This window comes from Erpetoichthys calabaricus, chromosome 1 (genome assembly GCF_900747795.2).
Source record: "Erpetoichthys calabaricus chromosome 1, fErpCal1.3, whole genome shotgun sequence".
Lineage (NCBI taxonomy): Eukaryota > Metazoa > Chordata > Cladistia > Polypteriformes > Polypteridae > Erpetoichthys > Erpetoichthys calabaricus.
Genome location: NC_041394.2, coordinates 30,521,644 through 30,545,090, shown reverse-complemented (window position 1 = coordinate 30,545,090; position 23,447 = coordinate 30,521,644). Strand labels below are relative to the sequence as shown.

General features: G+C 35.9%; 1 protein-coding gene across 1 annotated transcript in view; it reads left to right on the top strand.

The window, feature by feature from the left end:
• The window catches only part of hnrnpul1l (heterogeneous nuclear ribonucleoprotein U-like 1 like), a 65,956-nt gene extending 44,202 nt beyond the window's left edge, over nt 1-21,754 (top strand). Inside the window, exons 9-16 of the mRNA XM_028797130.2 lie at nt 6,194-6,460; nt 6,740-6,862; nt 10,783-10,911; nt 16,526-16,694; nt 18,338-18,616; nt 18,744-18,961; nt 20,400-20,579; nt 20,817-21,754. Of these exons, the coding sequence (XP_028652963.1) occupies nt 6,194-6,460; nt 6,740-6,862; nt 10,783-10,911; nt 16,526-16,694; nt 18,338-18,616; nt 18,744-18,961; nt 20,400-20,579; nt 20,817-20,933 (1,482 nt within the window). The 3' untranslated portion in view covers nt 20,934-21,754. The remainder of the gene's footprint in view (nt 1-6,193; nt 6,461-6,739; nt 6,863-10,782; nt 10,912-16,525; nt 16,695-18,337; nt 18,617-18,743; nt 18,962-20,399; nt 20,580-20,816) is intronic.
• Nucleotides 21,755-23,447: the final 1,693 nt, after the last annotated feature.

The window sequence follows — 23,447 nt, the reverse complement described above, 5'->3', positions numbered from 1 at the left end:
AGGCTGTGAATACTTATGTACATGGGATTTCTCAGTTTTTTTTATTTTTAATAAATTTGCAAAAACCTCAAACTTTTTTCATGTTGTCATTATGGGGTGTTGTGTGTAGAATTCTGAGGAAAAAAATGAATTTAATCCATTTTGGAATAAGGCTGTAACATAACAAAATGTGGAAAAAGTGATGCGCTGTGAATACTTTCCGGATGCACTGTATGTGATATGTATGTGAAATCCATATAGTATGCAGGCTCATACAACATGCAAGACAGCAACATTTGTCAAAAGTAAATATTTTTTGTTGATTTGATACGTTAAACAATTGCTTTGTGTTCTTTTTTTAAAAAAAAAAAAAAAAAAAAAAAAGTTTTTGGGAAAAATATTCAGCCCTGGGAGAAAAGAAACAAAAAAAAAAATAGCCCTTAAAGAGTTAAAGAAGACCTGAGCAGAAAGTGAGCAACACATTGCAGTAATCAGTCCTACTAGAAATAAATGCACAAATTTGCTTTTCAGTATCCTGGATGTTTAGAAAACATCTTAATTTTCCAACATTTTTAAGATGGATAAACATCCATCCATCCATCCATTTTCCAACCCGCTGAATCCGAACACAGGGTCACGGGGGTCTGCTGGAGCCAATCCCAGCCAACACAGGGCACAAGGCAGGGAACCAATCCTGGGCAGGGTGCCAACCCACCGCAGTGGATAAACATGTTTTGGATAGTTTTGTAATGTGCACTTTTAAATGACATGTTAGTGTCAAAGATAATGCCTTGACTGTGGGCTGATTTCATTAAATAATGACAAAATAGTGTTGTGATTCCCACCTACAATTAACACTTGTTTTATCCATGTTCAAAGACCATTGTTTTTGTCATACTTGTAGATATTTGTTTCACTTGGCAAAGCTGAAAAAGTTTTAAGGAATGCACAGTAAAAGTGCAGGCATGTCGGTCAGCCTTAAAAGATTACTCTGGTCTTTTATTAACAGTTGTTCAGAAAAGCTTCACACAAACAGACATCAACACATTTTGAAGGCTTTGCATAAATGCAAATGGTGCACATTGCATTTTTCTGTAAATAAACTACAATGTATCTGTAAGTTCCACATTTTTGTAAGACTAATATGTCAATCTGCTAATCCACAATGCCACTGCATGCGTTTCTCCACCAGTGTTTTTTCCCCTATTATAATGTGAGCTGCTGTACTAAACAAATTTACTCATTTCCCACACTCACACTGTGTTTTATTTAACTCTTGTATGGCTGATTTACCCCTCCCCCCCACCCCCTTGTCCCAGGGAGACCCAGTTTTCAGAAAAGCATGCAAACCAATAGTTTCACACGTAAATCAATATGAAATATTTGACAGATGTTGAAAGGCACTTTCTAGGGAAAAACAGCTTGAAGTAGTCGAGTGGCTGGTAATCTATAGTGCCCACTAGAATGCTGTCTGTAGTGTCCATAAGCCCGCCGATTCTTTAGAAGTCCACTAGCTAGCTTGCCTCCCATGGATCCATGTCTGTGTAGTCACCTGATGCAGGTGTTGTCTTGTGTTTTTGATCCCCAGATCACTTGAACCAGAATCGAAGTTTGAGTCGAGAGTCAAATTCAGCAATAATACACAATAAATAATACAAATGGAGTATATTGCTTTGCGCATTCACTTTGTGCACTTGTTGATGCCATTCTAGACTTTGTTTACTCTGCGATACTCATGCACACACAGGGATTATACATCAAGTCAACGTGTCTGAACTCCTAGCAAACGTCTACCTATAATGTAATGCCAAGTTTTGTTGACGTTTACAGCTGATTGTTGTCCTCTACCCCTGGATGTCTACTTTTGTCGATCGGCCCTCAGGGCTAAGTGTTAACAAATGTCAACATCCGCCCTTAAAGAGTTAAAGAAATAAATGAAAAGGCCTGAACTCATTATGGCAGCTTCCTTTTAAATTTCTGCTGAAGATGTGCCTCTCTGTTGCAGGAGTTCCCTTTCTTCTGCTATAAGTTCACCTGGACAACATATGTCTGCCATTTCTTAGTTTTTATAAAGAGCCTTTGAAAGTGGGCACTATTATGGAAAGAGGCTTTTTTTTATGTAATGTTTAGTTTTTAGGTTGCCCAGCTACATCAAAAAAACAAAACTTAATGTTGTTTGCTATGTAGCCATGTGATTTTTTTTTTTTTAGGAAATTTATCAAAGCACCTGAACAAGCAGTTGGTCAGACAAACAAAACCCAATGTAGAAATCATAGCAATGACTTAGTAACAGTTTTTAGTGAGTTGCAGACTTTATACAGCTGCTATTTGTGAAATATCTATAACCAGTAACGGCACACTGCAATCGTGCAGTGAATACACTTGACTTGAGCATTCCTATTTTTCATACGCTTTCTCTGTACATTTAGCATTAGTTTGCTCAGAGGTTGATGCGCTTGCTACTTCCTGAGCAGCTCTTCTTTTCTCCACTCTAGCGGCCCGCTTTTTCTCTTTTCCTCTGCATCTTTTCACGTTAAAACTGATTCAGTGTTTTGTGTTGCAATTGCTTAGTTCGTTTTCTTGAATTTTTCTCTTAACTGGCACTTAAGTCTTCAATCTGCCTTAAGAATGATTTAAGATATGAAGAGGTAGGGGAAGTGACAGCGAAGGTGGTAGGGATGAGAACGGCGCCTGTACGCATGTGCCGCACGGCTGTTTTGCCGGTCGCTGCCGACGGTGGATTCTACAATAAAATAAAAAGAGAAATAACCTTGGAGGTCAATCATCACCCCGAAAGCGAATAGTAGACATCAAGTAGTAAATGTGTACCAAATTCTATTACAGGTCAATAGTTCAAATGGTTTGCGAGCTGCAGGTGATTTAAAATCCTGGACAGACCAACGAACAGCCACGGTAGTGTCTTATATATAAAGATGTGGTAGATGTTACTTGGTTACATTTCTTTGTTTAGATGGTATTGTTTTGAAAATGCAATGCATATAAATTTTTTACTCGATATTCTGTGAGTTTTAATTTAGATTTTATATCCCTGTATCATGGGATATGTTTACTTATCCTTGGTGTACAAATATTAAAAATATTGTATATGTGCATTTTATATCTAGTTCTTAGGCTTAATAAAAAAATTCAATCACATTGGATTACAAACCCCTTTTACCATCTACCTAATATTTAGTGCAACTGTATATGTGTCAATTATTTAGGTGTGTAATTTTTATAAGTGGTTTATGGCTTTGTTAGTTGCATTGTACACTTTTAGATTGGGACTCTGGTTATGGGTAGTGACTTTTCTGTTGAAGTTATTTGAATTTGCTAATCGCATAGGATTATGCAGCAGATATGCAGAACTTTTTTTTGCATCATGCATAGAGGTAAATTTATGATTTGCACACTTAAAGGCAGCAGATGTCCTACTGCTCAGAATAATGTGCCGTTTTTTTAGTTCAGCTTTTAAAGCTGACTTTGATTTGTCTGAAAATTCTAGTTTTCATTGTTTTGTACACTATCACCAGTGACAAAAGTGCGTTTACTAAGATTAATTTGACCGGTAAACAATATTGAATATTAAGAACCATAAAAAGCAGTGAACATTAATTTAGTGCCTATAGATAGCAATGGAGAATCTGTAAGGAGTGTAATATTACACCATTTAAACCAACTCTTGTTTTCACATCACTTTTATTAGTTTAAAAGATTTTGGTTGTACCATAATTTTATGAAACTACTTCTGCATCAAGGAACTAACATGTTGATTCTGTAAGCAGGGTTTAATTGGGTCCTGGACAGCCCAAAAAGTCAATGAAAAATTAACAAGACAAAATCCAATACTGAAAAGTCCTTGAAATTTTTATAAAAAATTAAATGGTATATAAAAGTCATTGAAAATATTAAAATGACTTCTAATAATCACCTATAAAAACAAAACTCCCACATTATGCATTCATATGTTTGACATCACTCATTAATACCACCACCTGTTGTGTTCTGTGTTTCCTTAACGTGCACAATTAATTATTAGTGTTGGGTCAGTATTCACTGGCAAATAACAAGGTAAATTGTGTTGTGCATATAAGACTTGTCACTATGATGTATTGAGCAGTCAAAATGCCAGGAAGAGTGTGTTTTAACTTGAAATGGTTTGAAAATGTTAACTGCAAAAATTGGCTTCAATAATACGAATCAAATAAACATATGTTTTGACAATGGACAATATTTTAGTCTCTGAAAAGTCGTATGAAAGGAGGTAAACGGTGTGACCGGAGGATGAGCAAGGAAGGCAGTAATTCTGTTAGTTTTTTTTTTTTTTTTTGGACATTTTGCAATTTCATTTTCATATCTGACCACAACCCCAATGAGCTGTTCAATTGCTAGTGATTACTACTTCTATATCGCCATCTTTGTTTTCATTTGCATGTGAAAAGTGTGTATCTGAAATCGTATGAATGTGTTTTCATCATATTTAACACCCATAGAAGACATGGGTAACTTTTCCCGGGGGGGGGAATGTTATACTGAGATCATAGAGAATCATACAGTGTGCATAGACAAACTTGTTATACAGTAATCCCTCCTCCATCGCGGGGGTTGCGTTCCAGAGCCACCCGTGAAATAAGAAAATCCGCAAAGTAGAAACCATATGTTTATATGGTTATTTTTATATTGTCATGCTTGGGTCACAGATTTGCGCAGAAACACAGGAGGTTGTAGAGAGACAGGAACGTTATTCAAACACTGCAAACAAACATTTGTCTCTTTTTCAAAAGTTTAAACTGTGCTCCATGACAAGACAGAGATGACAGTTCTGTCTCACACTTAAAAGAATGCAAACATATCTTCCTCTTCAAAGGAAACAGAGAGGAAAGCAAACAAATCAATAGGGCTGTTTGGCTTTTAAGTATGCGAAGCACCGCCGGTACAAAACTGTTGAAGGCGGCAGCTCACACCCCCTCCGTCAGGAGCAGAGAGAGAGAGCCAGAGAAAAACAAAGTCAAAAATCAATACGTGCCCTTTGAGCTTTTAAGTATGCGAAGCACCGTGCAGCATGTCGCTTCACTAAGCAGCTGCACACAGAAGGTAGCAACGTGAAGATAATCTTTCAGCATTTTTAGACAAGCGTCCGTATTGTCTAGGTGTGCGAACAGCCCCCCTGCTCACACCCCCTACGTCAGGATCGGAGAAAGTCAGCGCAAGAGAGAGAGAAAGTAAGTTGGGTAGCTTCTCAGCCATCTGCCAATAGCGTCCTTTGTATGAAATCAACTGGGCAAACCAACTGAGGAAGCATGTACCAGAAATTAAAAGAACGATTGTCCTCAGAAATCCGCGAACCAGCAAAAAATCCGCGATATATATTTAAATATGCTTACATATAAAATCCGCGATAGAGTGAAGCCGCGAAAGGCGAAGCGCGATATAGCGAGGGATCACTGTATACCTTTTCATTCACAACAGTTTACTATTTGAATATGGCAAAAAAAAAAAAATTATGATAATTTGTTTGCCTAGTAGGTATAGAGTCACTGGTCTCAACCAGTCAAGTTTCTTTTACATGAAAGTGTTGCATTTCTAAACCGTGCTTGAGCAAAACAATGCTTTTATTTTTTCCATGATTTCTTTGGTGTTTGCAAGCAAAAGATGCACAACATTGGCTCAACTCTGGTTTTTGCACACCATATGTATAATGGCATGTTTGTTGTCCAGAAAATGTTAGTTTTTTTTATAATGCAGTGGCCCTCCCTTAAATATTGCGGTGCTTTCCATTACTCTGGGTAAATAGCATAAGTTTTAATATTCATTTATGTAGGCTGTCAGCAGTTTAAAATGGATCACACATTTGAGTTAATATTTGTTCTTATTAGGTTCATGCCATTTTGCTGTAGATATTTAGAACAAGAGTGTAAAGTAATGCTGAATTCTTATGTCTGGGAAAGTCATGAAGTTCTGGAATATGAAATGTACTGAAGTGTACAAAGCCTGTGCAAGAACTGATAGAAACCACAGATAAATTTTTTTTTTTTTTTTTGGATAATTGGCGTAAAAGCCCCCACTTTCTGGTAACAAACTTAAGGTTACTATATCCTGCAATAACAAACTTACTTATGAAGTAAGATCATAATATTTTTGGATAATTTGACATTTTCTGTGGAGAACAGCTTACATATTTAACTGTTTTTCCCTGTTCTACTTTTCCATACAGGATTTTGAATCTGCTGGTGATGTTCAAATCGCCTTTACAAAGAATGGAAAGTGGCTTGGTGTTGCTTACAGGATTCGAAAGGATGTACTTGGAGGTCGTGCACTCTTCCCTCATGTGTTGGTCAAGAACTGTGCCATTGAATTTAATTTTGGGCAAAAAGAAGAACCATACTTCTTACTGCCAGAAGGCTACACCCTGATACAGCATGTCCCATTACAAGATCGCATCAGAGGTGCTAACAGCCCCACTGGAAAGTCCGAGTGTGAGGTGAGGGACTTAAGTAAGCTGTTTTGCTTATATAAATATTTTTAATTCAAGTGGTGTAAATGTTTTATGTAGTTGATGTAGTATTAAGATGCATACATTCAGGTTTCATTTAAAAACAATTTAAACCACCACCCTCTATATATTGGTTTCAAGTTTGTTTTCTGGGCTCTATGCAGTGTATTGCTATCATTAATCTAGTCTACAGAAATGTGTTCCTTTTAAGGGAGTCTTTTTAAATGTATATATAATTATTTATTTATTTATTTTTTATATATAAAGATCCTGATGATGGTTGGATTGCCTGGGGCAGGCAAGACCACCTGGGCTATGAAGTATTCTGTTGAACACCCTGAGAAGAAATATAACATCTTGGGTACAAATTCCATAATGGATAAAATGAGGGTAAGATCATATTGATATAGTTAATAGACAACACACCATACTGATACTTGAAGAATATTTTTTTTTTTTTTTGTACCATGAATTAACAGTTACCCATGAAACCTGTGGTACTAAGTGAAATAATTTGTGAAATATTAAAAAAAAAAAAAAAAAAAGGCAATAATCCCCAGCTTCATACAATGGGAGTCAATAGGCATTAGGAAAAAGCTGAAACTAAAGCCTAAAAACCTGCCAAATATGTAATCTTTAAAATAATAGAGGTTCAAATTTCAATAAATATACCTTCCACTTTTTGAAGGCATGTCATCAGATTTTTGCCATAGTAGGAAGTAGGAAGAACGCGCATGTTCTGTTCAGTTACTAACATGGTTGGAGTTTTTATATAAATAGCCATTCTTAAAGAAATGCTGGTACAAGTTAGGAACTCTTAAATGTTGTGAAATGAAGCATGTATCTGGAGCTGTTTAGAAAGACACTGCTAAAATGGTTAGAAAATACATTTACCTGGGTTGTGAAACAAACCCCCTTGCGACAGTGTTTAAGATTGTGACTTGTAGAACTTACATGTGAGGTATGAGGCTGTCACTAATGAGCTAATAATCTCTCCATCATTAAAGTTGTCTTTTTTTGATCTTTGTGGGTTTTAGAACCTTCTAATTTTTAGTTTCCAACAATGGAATATTGTATCCAGGCTGGTATTTTGTCAGTACTAAAATTATTCCAGCTTTTGGTTCTTAGTACCAGTACCCATACGGTTATGAAGCAAACAACGGATATCTCCAAAACACCCCCAAGTTTTACTCCAGGTTACTTGGTGCACTGTGTCATCACACCGCACTGTGTTGTTTCCCTCTTGACAGCTGTGAAGTTCAGATCATGCCAAATCAATTTTTGTAGGTGGGGATCAAGAGCAAAGTTGACATTTACTTCCAGTGCCGATAATCCTAAAATGCTGTTACCATTCCATTTTAATATTTGTTTTTTGATACTCAGTATTCCGTGCATCCCCTAGTCTAGGCTACAATGAATGATCAACCCTGGAAATATTGTTTTCACAGTAAAACAAATTGTAGCCTTGTATGGCAAAATATGGCTCATTGTCAAATAAGCTTAGGTTTTCCAGCAATAGTGGCATTAAGTTCCAATCTCTGCATCATATGCATTTGTCCTTGTTAGGCTTTATTTTTTATTTTATTTTTTTTTATCGGTGTGTTCTGGCTTATATTTGTTTCTTGCAATCAGGTTATGTTTTGTTATATTTTGTTTTCATATACATTGATTATCTGAAAGAGCAACTTATTTTTGTAAATAATTGGAGACATTTTCAATGCCACCAGAGAAAAAAGTATAGCTTGAATGCAATATTATGATTGCAACTGCACTTTTCATGAAGCTATCTAACAGTACTCGCACAAGTAGAGTGAAATGTGCTTATAATTGAGTGAAGTGAAATAAGCGGGTAGATGACTTTAAGAGTGGTGGTCTGTCAAATTGACCGTAAGGGTTTTGGCACCCTTGCTTAAAATGTCTTACTGTGAATAGTTAAATGAGCAGAGGATGAACTGATCGCCAAAAGGCACAATATTAAAGATAACATTTGTTTTCAACATTTTATGCAAGATTAGTGTGTTGTTTTTTTTTGTTTGTTTTTTTTTTTGTACAATTGTACAGTGAATAAAGCAAAGGAGAACCATGCAAAAGTTTGGGATCCCCAAGATATTTGAGGTCTGTTAACTTTTCCCAAGGTGGTCTCAAATCCTAATTAGCTCATTAGGGCTATAGTTTGTTCAGTCATCGTTAGGAAACCCCAGGTAATGCGAAGTGCAAAGCTGTATAAATTCTGACTCCTCAAACTTTATCCCAACAATCAGCAGCCATGGGCACCACTAAGCAGCTGCCTAGCACTCCTCTGAAAAATAAAATAATTGATGCAAACAAAGCAGGAGAATGCTACAAGAAGATAGCAAAGTGTTTTCAGGTGGTTGTTTCCTCATTTTGTAATGTTAAGAAATGGCAGTTAATAGAAACGGTGAATGTCAATTTGAGGTCTGGAAGACCAAGAAAAGTTCCTAAAAACTGCTCATTGGATTGCTAGAAAGGCAAATAAAAACCCCTGTTCAACTGCAAAAAACCTTCTGTAAGATTTAGCAGACTGTAACAGTGGTGCACTGTTCTGCTGTGCAGTGACACCTAAACAAAACCGTCATGGTAGAATCAGAAGAAAGTAATGTTGTCCTATCCTCAAAATTTAGTGACTGAAGTTTGCAAATGAACATCTAGGCAAGCGTGGTGCATTTTACAAACAAGTCATGTGGACTTACAAGGTCAAATTTGAACATTTTGGCCACAATGTGTAAATAGATGTTTGGAGAAGAAAGGGCACTGAATTCCAGTAAAAGAATACTCTCCAACTATTAAGCATGGGGGGTGGGGTCGATCATGCTTTGGGCTTGTGTGGCAAAGGATACATGTCATTGGTAGAGGGAAGAATGGTTTCAAATAAATACTAGTAAATAACTGCATGTAAACATCACACCATCGGTTTAAAAAAAAATAAGTTAAAAACAGGATGGGTTATACAACAAGGTAATGATCTGAAACACACCACAGCAGCTACAATGGAATACCTCATGAGGCACAAGCTGTTTGTTTTTCCAAGGCCCTCGCAGTCCCCTGACCTAAATATTCTTGAAAATCTGTAACTAGATCTCAGAAGAGCAGTGCATACAAGATGGTCCAAGAACCTTGCAGAATTAGAAGCCGTAGAAGTGTTTACAAGCTGTGATTCTTGCCAAAAGGGTGTGTTACTAAGTACTGTACCTGTGTATATTCAAATATATGTGTGTGTGTGTGTGTGTGTGTATATATGTATATATATATATATATATATATATATATATATATATATATATATATATATATATATATATATATATATATATATATATATATATATATAAAATGTGTGTGTATATATTTTTTTTATATTCATACAGTATAAGCAATAGACCCAAACAAGTAATTGCCTCTTATGTAATTTGAAATAAGTAATAATGATTCCGGTAATTTAATTTACTTGTGTATATAAAAAAGATAAGGTATTATCTGGTGGTGTATTCCAATTAGTAAGAATATTCAGGTTTGTGGTTAAAGTGCCCTATCCTATGAATGAAAATACCATAGTTTTGTTTTCATACTGTTCGCAAAAGGTCTGCTTGTGCAACATGACTCAAATCAGTAGAAGTTTAAGGGGACCTAAGAAGAATCATTGAACTTTGTAAAGCTGTAGAAAGCTAAGTGTTTTTGTAAAGGCCAGTGACTATCAGTCTGCAGCCAGTACATAGATTTTTTTTTTTTTTTTTCTTTATTTCGCTTTATACAATTTCTTGTATTAGGAATTTGGTAGTTTTCGCATACCCCTTGGGGTCAGAGCGCAGGGTCAGCCATTGTACAGCGCCCCTGGAGCAATTACAGGGTAAGGGCCTTGCTCAAGGGCCCAGCAGAGCAGGATCTCTTTTGGCAGTGACGGGGAATCGAACCGGCAACCTTCGGGATACCAGCGCAGTCAGCCAGCCAGTACATAGATTGGCAGGCACTGGAGTCTCACTTTGACTCGTTAAAAAAAAAAAAAAAGCATGTAGAAAAAAAGACAATCAGTGTATATCTACTGTAGCCAAAGTGAATTCTTTATTTGTTTGATATGACTTTTTACCTAAAGCAGTATGCACTCTCATAAAATTATGAAGAAAAACTTCCTGTAAGATAAACAAATTCTTCAAGTGCTGGACTCTAACAAGATCATTTGTTAAACCCTCAATTTTGTCTTTGTGCTACATTTATGTTTTTGATTGCATTAAAATATTGTATTGGTATACAAAATTACATTTATTTAAATATGATATATGTTTTGTTCTTGTTAGGTGATGGGCCTCCGAAGACAGCGTAACTATGCAGGGCGATGGGATGTGTTAATCCAGCAGGCAACACAGTGCCTCAATCGTCTTATCCAGATTGCAGCCCGCAAGAAACGCAACTATATTCTGGACCAGGTACAGCATTATATACCTTAATTCTTTTCTCTACAATCTATCTGCATTGTTTGATTAGACAACTGATTAGCTTTGCAATGTATTCAAGTCATTGTCACTTGTCTTAACTTATTACTGTCCCTGTAATATTGTTGCTTATGTTTCTTTTTTATTACTAAATTTGCAAAGCATTATATATACACTGTGTGTGTGTGTGTATATATACATATATATTTATATATATCTCTAGAGAGAGAACAAACATTCTTTTAAATGTTTGGGTCACAGGGTTGTTTCCCTACATGTAAAGATAGACCCTGAGACTTAATGATGTTGAAAACATTAAAGTCTTCCTGGTGAGTAAGAGAGAGGTTCCTTTTGCTAAGTTATATTACTAAATGTAAGTTAACTAGACATCTGTAGATGTAGCTTTTGGAACTTTTTTGTTTTGTTTTAAGCTAAATTGCAAACAGGTAAGTGAGCCATAACCAGTTTTTGCTTTTAAGTGCGTTTATTTTGTGTGGGGTAAAACTTAAAGGTAAGTACGGGTCAACTGGACTTTCTTTAGGGGCCATGGCAAAATGTAAGTACCCCAGGTAAGTAGTTTCTGTTTGTCTTTGTTAAAGGCAAAGGAACAATTACAGGAAAAAGGTAAGTTGAGGTAAGTATTACAGGTTAAGGGGGCCCAGTATTTTAAAATGTATCTTTCTTCTGTACTGAACAATAGGTAACATTTTATTCTTTGTAGAAAATATATGTAGTAGTTGATACTGATAGACCATATGTATTATGCTTAGCCACTTTTTTCCTTTACTGCATCGTAGGAAGACAGTTAAAGAAATTGTCAAACTCCCAGTTAGGGAGTTGACTCTTAGTTAGCAATTGATCATTTTATTTCTAAGAGTAACTCACCTACACAAACAGCAATAATGTTTAGATTCTTGACCCCAAAAGTGGCTTTTATGATTCCCTTAATCTTGTTAAATGTACATTTCTTGCATGCTGCCAGTAATACTCGATAACCATATCCCAAGTATGTGGTTGTACCTTTTGATTTTTATCATGAATTCCTACAAAAGTAAAACAGTGTAGACTGGACATCCTTGTTCCCATGTTGCTTTTTAAACAAGCATTAGTTAAGTGAGAATAAAGGACATTTGTGGACAGTCCATAAATATGTTAATGTTTTCTTGTAACATTCCTGAACAGAGTCGCAATATAGTTGTATCCAGAAAATTTCAAATGATGCAAGAAAGTAATTTTGTACTTTACTATTTTTGTAAAACCCCATTTCCTTGTCATAAATTTGAGCTTTTGACAAAACCAAAATCTGAAATGGAAAGAAATAATTACATTTTTTGTGTGTGCCCCCACCTTATAGAACCTCCCCCATACTTCACAAGTAGCTGAGAAGAGTTGGCGGTTTTAGTGCTGTTCTGTTTTAAGAGAATCCTGTATTGAAATCTAGGCTTACATGAAAGATGTGATTCTTAAAGATAGCGACCAATTACCTCAACAAAACTGCACACGTTAATAGCTAAGCTCAGTCAAAAGTACCCATTTACAATATGCTTGCCATAAGTATACTGTCAGGAATTTTTACCTCTCCTGTACATGGTGTAGAAGATGGTATTTTAATGGGATAAAAAAATTACTTCTTTTGTGTCAATTACATGACTTGTCAGAATCTGGCCATGTATGTATAGATAGATGGGAGTGTCCACCTATGTTCATTCACTGAACACACATTCTATTTCTGTACTTGAAGTAACACCAGATATCCCACCTAATTTTTTCACCAAAAAAAATCTGAACGTCGCAGAAAATCTAAAGAGATCCAAAACCCACGTTTACACAGAAATCTGACCTTATTAGTATCAAGTAAGTCAAAAAAAGCACATTTAATATTTCTTACTCTTGTGATTTGTGCCAAGTTTAGAAGATCACATGGACTGCACTGAGCCTCTAGAATGAATGCTAGCATGACATAAAGTCAGTGTAATTTATTCCGTGTGTTGTTCAAATGTTCAGGCAGATCCTGAAGTGGCTGTTAACAAAACACAAGTAGGCAGAGTCAAGTTATTTTATCAGCTATTTCACTTCAAAGGATTAAAAGAGGAATATAGTGAATATGAACAGTGACCTGGGTGAAGTTTATTCAGTTAGACAAGACCTATTTATGTAACACAGAGTAAGACTGTTAGTTGCGCTTACCTATAGAACCTCTGATACAGCAAATGCCAAGAAGTAACTGGCCATCTTACATTTTGATAACACCTTTGTGGAGGGATTCTTCATATTCTGAAATGGAAGTACTAAAACAAGCACCAGTATACAGTTTTTCCCTTTTTCATATGACCGTTGCATTTGTTAAATTCGTTGAATTAAAACAAATTGAACACAAAAAAGCCATGTTACCAATTCAGTAGGAACTAAGAGAAAAACTGGTAGAAGCACATGTCCTTCAGTTTTAAACACCTTCTTAAAACTCGCAAGTTTTTTTTATAAACACTGCATTGTTTTTTGCACACCACCTACCTATCTTCCAACCTACCGACATGTCTTTAAGCACAATAAGCAGTCCAGCAGCAAGTAATGGTATCAGTGCTTAAAATGGTTAAAGCAGCATGTTTGCACTGACATCAACAACTGGTATAAATGATGATAAACATTGCTTGTACTTGTGTGTACTAAACCCAGGTAAACCCAAGTAAGTTCCAACACTTTGTCTGAAGATCCATACTGCACACTACAGTATCACTAAAGTATCCTTTCTCTCAATTTGTTTGCTTGCTGCTTGACTGTACCCTTTACTGCTATGTCCTTACTTGTGTTATTAATTGTGCAACTGGCAATGGGGGAGCTCTTACTAAAACATCTCTCATATCATTATGACTCGCAAAAAACCTGTTATATCAAGGTCTGTCAGAAGTTGCATTGTTATTGCAACTTTATTTAAGCTATGTAAATTTGATTTTAAGACTCAGTCTGCAATTTATCAAGGCTATGGTGAAACCTTGTGTACCCCCAATTAAGAACACTGTAATTTGGAGTTTGGGTTGAGATGGTGAATCTTAAGGTGTATAGGTACCTGCAATACCACTTAACTGCTGCAAAAGACCTGACACATCCCCTTAGATTGCCTGTTCATCTCCTTAAGTTGTATTTATGCTCTGTTTACATAATTGTTTACATATTTCAAGTACTGATGATGTTCCATGGTGCATAGATATGATGGCCTCGAGAGTGATCCAATTAAGTAGAAAGTTCTATCATCACAGTGGCTAGTTTTAGTGCCATAAATCTTCTCTTGTTCTTATTACTTATAGAAAACTGTGTGTAGGCTTCAAGACCAGCCAGCTGTGTGTGTGTTCGGTTAATCTGTGGCCTCTTAATGGTTTTTGATAATTCAGACTTCGAAGGCACTTGGTATCTTCAATAGTGCATATAGCCTATATTTTTGTGTCTAGTCATCATTGACAGTAATACAAGACATAAAATTACTTCCTAATTCTGTTAGGTTTGTTCAGTTACTGACATTTTTTCACGTAGGTAGATTAATGATTGTAGAAATGACTTTAGTTATTCTCCTAAATACCTACAATATCTACCCCTCCTGAGACTGATAAGAAAATTTCAGTATTGCCTGGTGTTGATTTTTTATTGCTGAAGGTTTGCTATAATGCATTAAAGCTGATTCTGTATTTTGAAGATTTGTAGATCCAAAATATACCTTGTGGGGTACATTTGTATTATTGTGCTGTCGGATGATTAATATAGATGATAGGTTAGATGAGCAAATAACTAGTACTGTAACCACTATTGCCACATATCAGGTTACTATTTTATAATTTTTGTTTAGAAAATCTAGGATGCTGCATGTGTTGTGTAATGCCTTATTTTCAATTAAGATTTGTTTTAAAGCTTCAATTCGCTTTTGTGTGGGCTGTACTGAAGGCATTTGCTTAGTATGCTCAGTTTTTTTCAAACAGGACATTTTAATTGGGGTTCTATAACGTGTTTGTAATGATGTATGTTGAACTTTTCGACAACAAAACCTCCTCGAATAAATTAGTTTTTCTGTGCAATTTTTAATTGCTCCCAGCTGTTACTTTCCCTCCCAGCACTGGTTGGCATACATTGCCCCTCGTTCTAGTTGTATACCTCTATTTTTAGTTGCCAATATAAGATTGCATAGTGGTGTGTGCTCAGTGCAGTTTTTCTGTGTTCTGAGCTGATTGAGAATCTCGGACATGTGGCAAGCATAATTGTCAGGACCATTTTCTCTATAGTAATCTGGAAAGGGACCTTGCTAATACCGGTCTCCCAGTCTCTCCCTCATCTGTAGCACATCTATTTAATGTAATGTGTTTGCCTTTCCTTCACATTTTTCAAATTCTGATTTGATTTACAGTATTCATGTAATGGTAAAATACACTTATTGTGCTGCACAATTTTATATTGAGAACAAAATCTCAACATTAATGATTTACATGAAAGGTGAGCTTACACATGTCTTGGTGCTACTTCTCCTTCTCCATCACTGTACAATTGTGCTAAAAATGATGTGATATTCAATTGGCTTAAAACACAGTTTAAATGTACTGTAAGATGTGGAACAAAAGTGTCGAACCATCTGTTCATGCCCGACACAAATCATATATGGATGATAGTTGCTGTACCTAACTCTGTAATTAAATTTAATAATTTGAATGTTGAGCCCCTTTTTCTTTTAAGACTAGATACTGCCTTACCTTCGTTGTGTTATTTTACAAGTAATATCTTAATATGTGAACATCATACATGGCATAGCTCAGTACTTCACAAATTTTAAAGTGGGTGAATAAATGCATGGATAGTTGAACTGTACAAGCAGAACCTCTTCTGAAAGTCTCTTGTATATCCTTTTTGCCTTTGGTTTTTCAGAAGTAGTCCATGGTGTCCCCTGCTAGCTTGTATTTAACACAGTGTTTAACTTGTATAATTATGCCTTGTCAAGTGTGGGCTCTCAGCAGTTTAAAGAAAAGTATTTTTTGCCCAAACAAATTACATGAATGTGTGTTTGATAAAAAACTTGCCTGCCTGTTTTTACCAAATAAAGTTCTCTAGGTATCATTTGTACTCTTGTAAATGTAGCTTATTGTATTTAGACTTGTATTTGTGTTGATTTGCTTTCCTTCGAATGTGTGAATTTGTCACCTGGAATTTAACATTCATTCCTAAATCTATGGGTCAGTATTTTAGCTAACTTGTGTTTTAGTGTACTGCAAGTGCATGGGGTGTGTGCTTTTATTTCTCCCAGTCAAGTGCAAAATCATTCTATATACTTGGAAAATGGAAATTTGAAGGAGAAAGAATTTTATTATAGGTATTAGATGTTGAGGAAACATTTTTATTAAAGGGTTGAACTGGGCCCCCTTTTGTTTTCTCACTGTGTTGTCCCCATATTTAAAGGAGAGCTTCATTAAATCAGGTAAGAGTTATTTTGAGCGCGATAGAAGAGCCTGACAAACCTTGTGAAAACCAGAATTGTCTTATTGAATCATTATAGGCTTCCGTATCCTCTCTGAAAGCAATTAAGGAAAGCTAATGAAATAATGAACAGATTTTACCTCTTCTTTGTCACCATTGCTAGACAAATGTTTATGGATCAGCCCAGAGACGAAAAATGCGTCCTTTTGAAGGTTTTCAACGCAAGGCTATTGTAATTTGTCCCACGGATGAGGATTTAAAAGACAGAACATTAAAGCGCACTGATGAGGAGGGAAAGGATGTACCTGATCATGCTGTATTAGAAATGAAAGGTAGGATACTGGAAAAACCTACCAAAAACAAACCAAAAAAAATCCACATCATCACACAAAAACAAATCTGCTTTTTTGTAGAGTCGCAGTCGGAAGGAGCAACCTGAATCGCCATTGTGTTCTTTTGTTTTATCTGAAATAATAGATATTTTCCTTTTTGACTCCGCTTTTATTCTTTTTTTATAGCTTGTTAAATGCATTTTAGAAATGTTGATTGCAAACCCATGTCTGGTCTAGTAAGTCTCATCCTAATGGATCTTTGCGATTGCATCCATGAGAGACTTGCTTTCTGCTGCTTGTCAGTGATGAGTGTTATAGTCCTCATTTTAAGAACTGGATTGCATTTTTAAGTTTAAAATTTAAAACCTTTAAATGTTGAACCATTAACTTAAGATTAGAGGTATTGTAATTGTTAGGTTTGTGGGTGTTTTGATTAACCATAAGATCAGCTAATGAGAAGTCTTACAGATTAGATTTAATGTGTGCCCCCTGCAAGTGTTGTGAATGAGTGATGCCAAGCATTTGTTTTTAAAGGATTTTGGCTGCCATAAAAGCTGCTTTTCAAGGTTATAGTATGCATCCATGTGTTTAATGGATCTGTTTCTTGCTGGAGTGTATTTACTGTAAATTTTCCTACTATTGTAACCAAAATGAACATCTCCACACAGAGCAGTTTAAATTATGCACTTTTGGAGTTGGGAATATATATTACTGGGTATAATATTATTCTATATAGCTGGTCCAATCAGATAAGGACAAAGTGGAGGCATATTGGGTCATTGTATGTGCATATCCCTTCATAATTGTCCAGTTTGGCTGATCAAGTTATTCCACCTATTGATCTAAGTGCATCATGTCTGAAACAAAAGTAGTATCTTGTTGAATTTTATAAAGGTTCCATCACGTTTATGATCTCTGTTGTGTACTATTTGCAATACTCTTAATGTTTAAGTGTTGCAGTCAGTTATTTCTTTCAAATTGTGTGTGAATACTAATACCTGAGACAATAGTAATTTAGTTTCTCCCTCCTCCCAAAATTTGTAGTATGTGTCGTTGAAAACTTAAAAGGTTACATTGAGAAGGTATTGTTGTGCTTCAAATCTGCATTACTAACTAACCAATCAGCAGATTTATATTTGGTCTTAATGTAACATGCAGACTCTACTGTTTCCTGGCTGATCACTTTGTAAATATTTACTTGCAATTAACTATAAGGTGGATTCTTCAGCAATCATTAGTTTAGTTGAGGTTTTGTATTTAAGAGCTTATTTTCTCAAAATTTTTGTAAAAATCATTATGGGGTTTACTTAATGAATTCAGAATGGATTGTTAAGGAAATTGATTCAAAATAGACATGGGGCAACTCTGAAGGTTTTCATTTTGTGACATTGCAAGATCAGTTTTGCAATCTTCATTTCTTTTGGTTTTTTTTATTTTTTGTTTTTTTTAGTTCCTTCCCTCCTACTTAAATCCTTTCCCAACAATTTTATTGCTGGACTGGTAGCCACTTCGCCATGTGGCAAAGCCTGCTTATAGAAGCAAGGATTTGCTGCAGAAACCTATATAATGTGTTTGAAAGTTAAATTTGTCGTCTTTTGTTTGTTTTATTTTGTTTGTACTGTGCTCTTGATGTGGTGCTGCAGCCAACTTTTCGCTCCCAGAACCTGGAGACTTTCTAGATGATGTGGTCTACATAGAGTTGCAGAAAGATGAAGCTGAGAAGCTTGTGAAGCAGTACAATGAGGAAGGGAAAAAAGCTGGGCCTCCACCAGAAAAACGCTTTGACAACCGACCCGGCGGGTTCAGAGGCCGTGGTGGTGGTGGATTTCAACGCTATGATAATAGAGGTGGTTCTCAAGGTGGTCACAGGGGATACCAGACTAGAGGAGGAGGTGGAGGTTCTGGTGGTGGCTTCAGAGGAGGTAAGAATGAGCTGTGTGTCAAACTTAAGTGTGAAATTTAAATGTAACATTTTTGTTTTTTATCCATTTTCTTGTTTTTTTTTCCTTTGTATTTCCTTTTACATGAACATGAATTTTTTTTCTGCAGGTTATAATCGTGGAGGGTACAGCCAGAACCGCTGGGGTAGTGGAGGAAACCGTGATGGAAGTTCTGGAGGTCGTGGTGGCTACAGTAGGAACCAACAACAAAGTAGTGGGGTTACAACCAGCACTAACAGTGTCTACAACCAAAATCGTCCTGCACCTTACAATAAAACTGGAAGTGCAGGTAGCACTGTGGCCACAACTGGATATAGCCAATCTCAGGTAACAATAATGGCCTGAACAAAATTAACTGGTTATTCACTCAGTATTTTCCAGATTGAGTTCTAGAATGTTTTGATGGGAAAGACTGGATTTGGCTAGGCACTGTCCACGTTTTCCCATAAAAATCGAGAAGGGTTCGAGGCTGTCAAGAACTGTCAGATGTATTTTTCAAAAAATTCTCACTCAAGTTTGCCATCCTCTGTAATGTCCTGTTTGTTTCACTTAGGAACATACAAGCAGATGTGGATTATGGTTTTAAATGTGCTACTTTCAAAAAAACATTGTGTCAGTCTTGCACTTAAACAGAGATTCATTTTTTTTCTTCCACTCCCACACACACAAGCACGCACACATTTTTTATCTCCCAAAATGAAATACTTTACGACTTCTTGGCAGTTTGAGTACTTGGCTAATGTATATAATTGTGCAGAATGGTACATGTAAGCAAGTACATATCCACTAAGAAAGGACATTTTGACATATATCAATATTTAGCAGTAAAATCCACAATAGAAAAACTTCATACACCATAATCTCTAAAATGCCTTGATGGATTTGATTGAAATTTGGTGAAGATATAGGAAAAAAAGAAAATTAGCCGGCTTGTTTATTTGGCAATATGTATGAATGAAACTTGGCATAATATAGTTTGTGCTGCTTAGAGCATTCTTTACGCAAATGAATGACACAGCAGAAATGATTGACAGGCCACATGAATAGCACCACTAACCAATAGGGTGGATAGACAACTTTTACTTTTTTTGTGTCCTGAATAGAAAAAAGATGTGATCACGTTGTGAAATGGAAAGTGAAAGCTTGGCAAAGCTTAGAGGTTAGCAAGCAGATTTTTTTTTTTTTGCTGTTGACTACAAGCACTTAACGACTCTCTTGTCTTAGTTATCCGTTCTGCTCAATCCTACACCTCACACTCATAAATTTCAGTGGTTAAAACATTAAAGGTGAAAACCCCAAATCCACTACAATCTAAACCCCCCACTTTGCAGCCCTAGCTGCTTACTTTTGAACATGTTAATTGTACAACTCCATTCTGCCATTTATATTTGGTGATTAGTGTGTATGAAAGCACAAATGGTTGAAAATGGTGACAAACTATGTGCAATGCCACATATAATTAGCAATTGCTGCTCTGTATCAATCTGTGTCAAAATTAGCTTGATTCATCCTTAAGTAAGCTATGGAAGTTGCTAAATAAAATAGTAATTCTAATTTAGTTGGAAAAAAAATTAATACATTACTATTTCTAGAATATTGGTAAGTCTAAACTGCTCTGCATCATTTTTTTTTTAGTATGCCCATATATTTGATGTAAATTTCAGTTAAAAATGTTGTAAATGTATTTATTAATGATTTAGTTGTAAGAAAATTAAATAAAAGTGATTTCAACCCCCCTTAACATTTTCCCCCCCATTTCTTCTAGCCACAGACATACAGTCAGGGATATAATCAAAGCAGTTACAATCCAAGCAGCTACAACCAGAGCTACAACTACAGCAGCTACAGCAGCTACCCAGGGTACAGCCAGAGCTACACTCAGCCTACTGCGACCAGTCAGAACTATAGCCAGCAGCAGCAGAACTACAACCAACAATACCAGCAGGTGTGTGCCAGAATCCTGTTGTTGAGTGTCGTCATTAAAGTCATTAATAAACTTTTGCCCAATATGTACTAGTTATTTGTTTGTTGTATAAAATATAATGCTGCTAGTTTTCATCTAAAGTGCCTACACTGTTAACCAACATGTATGTATTTGTCAACTTGTGCAGTGCATATGGGCATGAAGGAAACAGCTGTGGATGTTTGCTAATATTGTATTTTTTTTTCCATCTTTCAACAGTATGCACAGCAGTGGAGCCAGTATTACCAGAATCAAAGCCAGTGGAACCAGTACTATAGCAATTATCCCAATTACGGCAACTATTCAGGCAGCACTCAAGGCTCGGGCACCCAATAAAGTCTATCTCAAAGCTGACACTTTTCACTAAAACAAGTTGCAGAGTGGAAACACTGGTTGTCCCTCAAGCTTCCTTCTGTGTATCACAGCCTGTATCTGAATAGGGAATGATATTGTATTAAAATCCCAACCCCACCCCTTCCAATATTAAACCCACACTTTTAAGTTTACTTTCTTGACATGTTTTTCCTTGGTGTTAATATCTGCCAAAAACATTTAATTTCTTATACTGAAGAATCTTATTGTGGTCAATAAATTGGGGAAAGGCTTTAATTCACTTCTGCTTATTTAGATTTTGGAATTTTCCATTCTTTGTCTAAGGCTTCAGTTTAATTTTTAACCGATCAAGGATATGCATTTTTCATGTTACTGCTGCTTTTAAAGTGGGTGAAACTCCTTTTGTGCTCTAAAAGAGAAAATTATAATAATTTCAAGTCCATAGTCTTCAATGCTTTTTATAATACAATTACAGTTGTGTTAGATTTGTACAAAAAATGTTAAGCTCCTACTTCTCGCAGTTTTGTGTAACTTGGCTTTTTCTTTCCTTTTGGCAAAATTCTTTTTATTATGTCTGTGGTAACAATAAAAACCAATGCAAGGCAGTTTTACCATACACATTTTTTAGTTTTAAGGTTTTATGTACTTTTTTTAAGCTGTTAATATTTTTGTCAGAAGCACTGACAATGTTCAGCAGAATCCAAGGTCAGTAATGTGTGTTAACTTTTTATACAAGGTCTGTGTTTCCTGTAACTGCACGTGCTTCTGTGTTGAGTTGGTTGGAAATCTTTTGTATTTGAAATATAATCAAAAAACTCGGTAAATCTGTCTGAGACTTTTTGTTTAATTCTGTAAGGTTTGCATTTGAATAATTGTGTTTGCATACTTCCTCTTTTAATTTTTAAGTTGAAAAAATATTTGAGAAACAGTTGAGTGTATACATACATAGTCCGTAACTTGGCAAATCAAAATTCCTCTGGAATAATTGTGGAGTTTTTTATTAACTTTAACTAACAAACTGGTACTGCATCCAGATTTTTTTTTTTTTTTTTTTGGGGACTTGTGCACAATCCTTCATAGAGAGACCATCAAGAATCAGTCAGGGCTGTGTATGATAAAATGGGCATTGTTCCTTTTTTGCTGGTATTTCATTGTTGCACAAGGCCATCTATGAAAAGAACAGTTTAGATAGATATACAGAGATCCACCTGCACCCTAATGTATTTTAGAAAAACACTAAATTGTCCTAGCTTCTTTAGTGCTCTGTTACCCATCATTGGTCAACTTCCATTCAGACTTTCATCTCGAAGGTGGGCCTTTAATCAAGGATAAGTTGGTCTTCTGCCATATCAAAAGGTCATGGAAAAGGGTGAAAAAGCTGATTTATTTTTTTTTTTATTTTTTTTTTTTTTTACTCTGATGCTCACATTTCTGCACACATAAGCAGGCATGACTATGTAAACTGAAGTGAACTCTGAGCCAATGGACTGACCATCCCTGTGGCACCTATCTAATGTTGATCACTAGTCCAAAGATCCACTGTTTCAAGTCAGGCTCTCTGCTAGAGACTAAAACTAATTTGGGAGGTACTTGGTGCCTAAATCCTTGTGCTAGAAAGTGTTGTCAGTTTTTTCCCCTTTGCAGTGGCAGCAAACACTTTATATAAAAAATAAATAAATAAATAAAAAATTTAGAAATACCCAAAGCAAGCTCAGGAAGAATTTGCCACACCACAGACAAACGAGGCAAAGACAAGTACTTCACTTGAACTCTGTTTAGCACCAGAGTCCACACTGCATTGGATGTCCTCTTTAAAGGCTTGATCTATTAAAGTGACAAGTGTGATACATTAAAACTTTGCTTTCTGTAAATCTGTTTCCTTGAGTTTGTTATGATGAAACAAGCTCATGATTATTATCTGGTAACTTCAAACTTTTACCAGACTTCTATTTTGTAGAATAAAAGCCTCATGGACCAGCCTGATGGTTTGGAACTTTTTCCTCCTATGACTGTGCACTTGTCATGTGGAATTTCCAAAAGTGAAACTCTGCAAAATCTGGAGACTCCAGACGGTCTCTTAATATGGCAAGAATTACATAGCTTTCTGCATTAACTGGTCATAAAATGTGATATGTTCTTCATCTAAGTCACAAGTATAATTGAACACATAATTGTGATGTTTAATGTCTTTATTCATCACGCCCATCAAACATTCAGTCTGATGTGGAAACATTAGGTGAAACCTTTGAATTTTGGCAGCAGTAATCTCTTAACAAGCAGTTGTGGTAGCTGTGAATCAGACCTGCACCACATTCAGGAGGAATTATTTTGGAATATTCTTCATTACAGAACTGCTTTAGCTCAGCCAAATTCTTAAGATGTCTGGTGAACTGGCATCTTGATGTCTTTCTACAGTATGTTTCTATGAGTTTAAAGTCTCCAAAGAGCCATGCGCCTTTTGTAATGTGTAGGATTTACTTTTATTTTTTAATGCCATTGTATAGTACAACTATTTTT